At 44.2% G+C, this 6333-nt stretch overlaps 1 protein-coding gene across 1 annotated transcript; it reads right to left on the bottom strand.

Moving 5' to 3' along the window:
* Positions 1-810: 810 nt before the first annotated feature.
* On the bottom strand, positions 811-5530 carry ACTC1 (actin alpha cardiac muscle 1). Its single transcript, XM_069858352.1, has 7 exons — positions 5504-5530; positions 4947-5095; positions 3830-4154; positions 2981-3142; positions 2676-2867; positions 1514-1695; positions 811-1139 (listed from the first exon to the last, which is right to left on the bottom strand). Exons 2-7 carry the CDS (start codon positions 5073-5075, stop codon positions 996-998), a joined length of 1134 nt encoding a protein of 377 aa, XP_069714453.1. The 5' UTR covers positions 5076-5095; positions 5504-5530; the 3' UTR covers positions 811-995.
* Positions 5531-6333: the final 803 nt, after the last annotated feature.

The raw sequence follows: 6333 nt of genomic DNA, 5'->3' as shown, positions 1-6333 counted from the left end.
AGGTGAACTCCAGGCTGTGCATAATTCAAACTATGACACTGACTGGTTCCACTGTTTTGAAAAAACACAAAAGCCCACAGGAAATAGGCAATTTATAATCGTAGTATCTGGGTCAAATAGCAACAAATATTAGCAAGAATTGCCCAACATATGCATGATGATGTGAAAATAATCATGATTAAAACAATTGTATGTTTATACAGCAGAAGTTTTATTCTTGCGCATTAATACAATAAAGGCTTCAGTTCTTTATCTCTGGCTTTGAAGATGTGGTGAAGAAGAGTGAGCTGTCAGTTTGAATTATTGCTTTGTCATAAATATTTATAGCCCACAGAAGATAATTGTATGCCTCTTTAAGATTAAGCTAATTAGTTGTAAATCACATTCTAAATGTATTAACATAATTCTTTTACAGAAGTTTTGGCTTTCAATAAATTAATATTAAAATACCTGTGTTATAAGAGATGCAACAGAAGAAACATTTCTAAACCCAGTGAATGGCTATGAGAGGTTCCTTTCCACTTATTCCACTTACTAGGTCTGCCTTCAAGGCTATTTCATTGCCAGGCTTGAGAGAGAGAGAGAGAGATAGAGATAGAGAGAGAGAGAGAGATGATGCTTCTTTTGTTTCAAGTTTCAAAACTAAAATCATGAAGAATAAACTGTAACTAACAGAAAGCCACAATTTAACACACTTACACCATTTAGAAGGACATGCATGCAGTAAAGGCATTGATAGGTTTGATAGAAGTTTCCAATCCCCGACTGTTAAGTCTCATTTTTTTAACCAAATAAAACAAAAGACAAATATTTGTAGGTTGCAAGTCCCAGATCTTGTTTATTTATAAAGCAATAAATATTAGAAGCACAAATAAATTGCACGGGTGTGTAAACAAACTGTACAATGACTGAAGAGTTCAGGAAGGGTTGCCAGAAGACTCCAAGAAGCATATTGTCGTCATCCTGAGTGGGAAGTAAATTGAAGGAAAAAGTGCTTAGAAGCACTTGCGGTGGACAATGGATGGACCAGCTTCATCATACTCCTGTTTACTGATCCACATTTGCTGAAAGGTGGACAGGGATGCTAGAATGGAGCCACCAATCCAGACAGAGTACTTGCGCTCAGGTGGGGCAATGATCTAGGATAAAGATAAGCAACAAAATCCTCATTTAACAGTTGAATTTCTGAACAACCAACCCATATCATCAATTCCTTAATTTCCTTAAAATTTCCTTAAGCAAATAAAGAACTTGCATATAATAACAGCATTGATCTTCAGCAGCTAGTACAATACATGTAATATTCCTTAAGAAAATCTATAACCATGTTTCTCTTTTTTTCTCATTTGCTTCTAATCAATATAATTATGCTGATTAAATGGAATTTATTCTCATTTGCCCATCAGCTGCTGATCTCACCTCACTTTTAAGTTGTTCCTATATCCCAATTCAATTATGTAGATGTTTTTCCCATCCTTACCCACATTTTATAGTACAGAGTCAAATTCCTCACCTTAATCTTCATAGTACTGGGAGCAAGTGCAGTGATTTCTTTCTGCATGCGATCAGCAATGCCAGGGTACATTGTCGTTCCACCTGAGAGGACGTTGTTAGCATACAGGTCCTTACGAATGTCAATATCACATTTCATTATACTGTTGTAGGTAGTTTCATGAATACCAGCAGATTCCATACCTTGAGAAGAAATAAGACAGTAGACACTCAAAATATACAGTTAGAGAAGAAGTAGACACATAAGATAAACTAATTTAGTATATGAATATCAGGTTACATCAGAGTCTCACAAAAAAAGCGTTAGTTGAATACAGAACAGACAGCAAGAAAGACCCCATGAAAGCAGCTGAATTAGACCTAGACAAGACATTAGTAACACGATTTTTTTTTTCCAGCCTATACAAAACACAGTCTATATATTTTATAAACATCGAGGCAAGATATAACCAGGATATTAGTACCTGGTGGCAAGGAAAAAGAAACCAGAAGGGTTTGTAGGTTGCATTCCAATTTATTAATTTTAACAGGTGCTTCCTGAAAGGGCTGACACTGGATCCACAGTAAGATGTCAGCTGATGAACAACTGCATTTACTATGCAGGACTTGAAGTATAAGCATTTGCTATATCCATCAGCTGCACTCACAAATGGGAAAGCTTACTATCTTGACCATGACAATGTTTAATTACAGCACATATAAATATATACACACTTTCATTCCATTTTTGTCCCCTCCCAAATACTTTACTTATTCATGGAGTCAGATACTGTTTTAATTGTTAAGCCTTACAAATACAGCACTGAAAGCTATTATTGCCACGAGTGACACAGAATCATCCAATATCTCAAGTTGGGATGGACCCATAAGGATCATCAAGTCCCACTCGCTAAAGATGGTATGCTAACTGTACATTTTATCACTAAAAAAACGTGACCCTAAAACCAGATCTAAAACTTGCAACAAAAGCCCAGAACTCAGCTAATTATCAGCTGAGCTCACATCAAGCACAGCTTACATGGACCAGAGGATGTAATTCATTATTTATTTGTGTTTGATTTTGTGACAAATTTAGACAAGCATGAACTGGAGTGGGACACTTTCTAGATCTTCTGAATCATTCATACCTCCTACGAGAAGAAGAATTTCCTAGTAACACTTACCAATGAAGGATGGCTGGAATAAGGTTTCAGGGCAGCGGAAGCGTTCGTTACCGATTGTGATCACTTGACCATCAGGCAATTCATAGCTCTTTTCCAGAGAGGAGGAAGAGGCAGCAGTGGCCATTTCATTCTCAAAGTCCAGTGCCACATAACACAGTTTCTCTTTGATATCACGAACGATCTCACGTTCAGCTGCAGATATATGGGAATCAAATCAAGGTTTGGAGAAGGAAACTACTAGAGGAAGAAGGTGGGCCAGAAGAGATATGAGCATTTTCACAAGAGGGCAAAGCTGCAGGACTGACCTGTTGTAACAAAGGAATAGCCACGCTCCGTGAGGATCTTCATGAGGTAGTCAGTCAGATCCCTACCAGCCAGATCCAGACGCATGATAGCATGGGGCAATGCATAACCTTCATAAATAGGTACATTGTGGGTGACACCATCGCCAGAGTCAAGAACAATACCTGGAGAGAAATGTCAGAGAGCAGTTCCAATCATCTAGTTAACGCTTAGAGACGTTAGGTACAGTAAACAGCAAGAAACACAACAAAATCTAGGATTTTTCAGGCATTATAAAGTAATATCATTCTGGTTTAGACATAAAGATCCTGCCCCTTCCCTCTGCTTTAGCTTGCCTGGACATTCCTGTTTGGTGTGAATTTTCCCATAAAACAGTTGTTCTGTACATGTTTTAAGCTAATGCATATGATCAGCCTGCTGCTGCTACTACACTGAGTAGTAAAAATATTTGCAATAGCGATTGTCTCGATCCAATAATGGACATCTTTGGGGCCCTGTTTAAATACTTGTGTATTTAATTCTTGTGTATTAATACCATAATACTTGTGTAACTGCAGTATTTTCACAGAAATGCCTCCCCAGATGCATCATGACCAGTGGCAGGAGAGTCAGTTCCACAGCGCTTCTTTGAAAGCAATGCAGACAGATCCACATTGTTCTGTCCACAGAGTATTTTGTATCAGCTTTTTTTGCCACTGTTATCATCAATAGCTGTAAATTACAAGTACCTAGTTTTCTATTCATTTCAATTATTTACGGGGGTGGGGGAGGGTATCCTATCTGGAGTAGAAAGAAGGAGGTTTCCTTTTTAGAGGGAAAATCTAAATAGTATTTAGGTTTTTAGTTTTTACCTGTTGTACGGCCAGAGGCGTACAGGGACAGGACAGCCTGGATCGCCACATACATAGCAGGTACATTGAAGGTCTCAAACATTATCTGGGTCATCTTTTCACGATTAGCTTTAGGGTTCAAGGGGGCTTCTGTGAGCAAGGTAGGGTGTTCCTCAGGGGCCACACGGAGTTCATTGTAGAAAGTGTGGTGCCAGATCTTTTCCATATCATCCCAGTTGGTGATGATGCCATGTTCAATGGGATATTTGAGAGTAAGGATACCCCTTTTGCTCTGAGCTTCATCGCCTACATAGGAATCTTTTTGACCCATACCAACCATAACACCCTAAGACAAGAAAATACAAGCAAGCATTATTTGAGGTAAGACAACATCACAGAGTCCAATTACACCACAGACAACTATGCTATTTTCAATAAAGGTACAAGCAGTCACACCACTAAAAGCCTGTTTAGGAAAACAATTAAGTATTATTGAAATATTAAGTCAACAGGATTTGAAGTTTTCTCATAAAATCCTCCTTCCTTTAATTAGATAAAAGGATTCCCCCCAAACCCCCTTTTCTAATGTACCTCTTATTTTCAATAACTTCTTTCTGATCCAAAAGTTTAACTGAGTGTAAACTGCACAACATTATGAGCAGGAAAAGAAGGAGAAACTTACAAAAAGAGTTTATAAACCAGAAGATGCAGAGGGAAATGAACCTTCTAGTGAAAGAAAATAGTCTGCCTCAGCTGTAACTTATTCACAATAACAGAAATTGCAAACATTTTAGTTAAAAAAAAAAAGCATCACAAACTTTTTACCAAGAAAATTGTAGGAGAAAGAGTGCTGTTTTTTCTATGTTCTGATATAACTGTGACAAAAGAGGAGAATGAAATGGGAACCCAGAAAAGGAGGCTTAGAGAATGACGAGAAGGTACAATCAGAGACGGACAAAAGAAGTTGAGGGAATTGAAAGAAGGCGATTGCTGGGTGAAACATTGGACGGGATGGGTGAGAGCGGCCTTAAACTGCATCATGCGCAAATTCAGTCAAAGGAGGGAAGAGGCAAGTGGAAGCAACTCCTGGATAGAGGGGGAGGTTCGCTCCGGCCCAGGCGCTGTCCCCTGGGTTTACCTGGTGCCTCGGGCGGCCGACAATGGACGGGAACACGGCCCTGGGCGCATCGTCCCCGGCGAAGCCCGCCTTGACCAGCCCCGAGCCGTTGTCGCACACCAGCGCGGTGGTCTCCTCGTCGTCACACATCTTCGGAGGGAGGCACAGATCTGAAAAACAGCGCGGCCGAGCGTGCAGAGCCCCGTCCTGCCGGGATCCCGGCCCAGCGCGGCTGCTCCCGGGGCGGGGGATTCGACTGCTCCCGGGAGGATGCTCGGCGGCAGCGCTTTACGCAACATCCCTCAGCGGTTCCCTTCCCGGCTTGCGGGACGCTCGCTGGGGCATCACCAGCGGCGCTCTCGGGCCACCGAGAGGGACAGAAAGGGGAGCGTTCGCAATCGGAGAGCTCGGACCGGAGCGCCCCGTCGGGCGGCGGGAGCGCTGATCCCAGCGCTGACAAACGCTATAACCGGGATGCGCGTCCCGTCCCGTCCCGTCCCGTCCCATCCCATCCCATCCCATCCCATCCCATCCCATCCCGTCCCGTCCCGTCCCGTCCCGTCCCGTCCCGCACTCACCAGCCCGGCACTGGCGGCGGGGGGGGTGCTGCGGAGGGGAGCCTGGGTGCCGGCTCGGCGGAGACGCCCCGATTTATACCCCCCGGGAGGGGAAGCGTCGTCCGGCGCCGCGGCGGGACGGGGCAGCCACCTTCTCCTTATTTGGTCGGCTCCGCGCCACTCAGCGGCCGCGCAGCCATGAATGGACCCCTGCCGGCCCCGGCCGCCCGGCCCATGTAAGGCAGGCGCGGGGCAGCGCGCCCCCGGCCCGCAGCATGGCCAAATAGGGAGCCCCGCAGCCCCTCGGGCCGGGAGCTGGGGCTGGGGGGACGGGGGCCGCTCTCCCACCGCCGCCCCGAGGTGTCAACAGCCGCCGGCTGCCCGCCCAGGTGCACCCAGAAACGTGGCGCCTGGAGCCGGGGATGCTCGGGCTTGGCGGGGGGGGGGGGGGGGGGGGGGGGGCGAGGAAAGCTGCGCTGGGGGGGTTCTCCCCACCGGCTTTTCATTTTTTCATTTTTCGTCTGAAAAAAGGAAAAAAAAAAGAAAAAAAAAAGCCAGTCCATCCCCTTGTTTAATCGACGACCCATGAGGTTACTTTGGTGCTGACAACTGAGGCTTTGCTACATGTGCTGTCTGTGTTGCCTTAGGAAGGAGTGGCGCACACTCAATTTCTTTTAAACTTTGATGAGCGCTTGCAACAAAAATAGTGTTTCTTTCTGCCTTTGGCTGACATCTGCAGCACCGAGTGGGATCTACTAATTCACATTAATATGCATATACTTAAACTCCCAATTTTTTGCTCTTTTAATTCAGATCGGATCAGTAACGCATAGTAATATGTGTAGGGTGGA

Source organism: Phaenicophaeus curvirostris, chromosome 5 (assembly GCF_032191515.1).
Source record: "Phaenicophaeus curvirostris isolate KB17595 chromosome 5, BPBGC_Pcur_1.0, whole genome shotgun sequence".
Taxonomy (NCBI): Eukaryota; Metazoa; Chordata; class Aves; order Cuculiformes; family Cuculidae; genus Phaenicophaeus; species Phaenicophaeus curvirostris.
The sequence above is the reverse complement of the archived record's forward strand: the minus strand, read 5'-3'. Positions and strand labels throughout refer to the sequence as shown.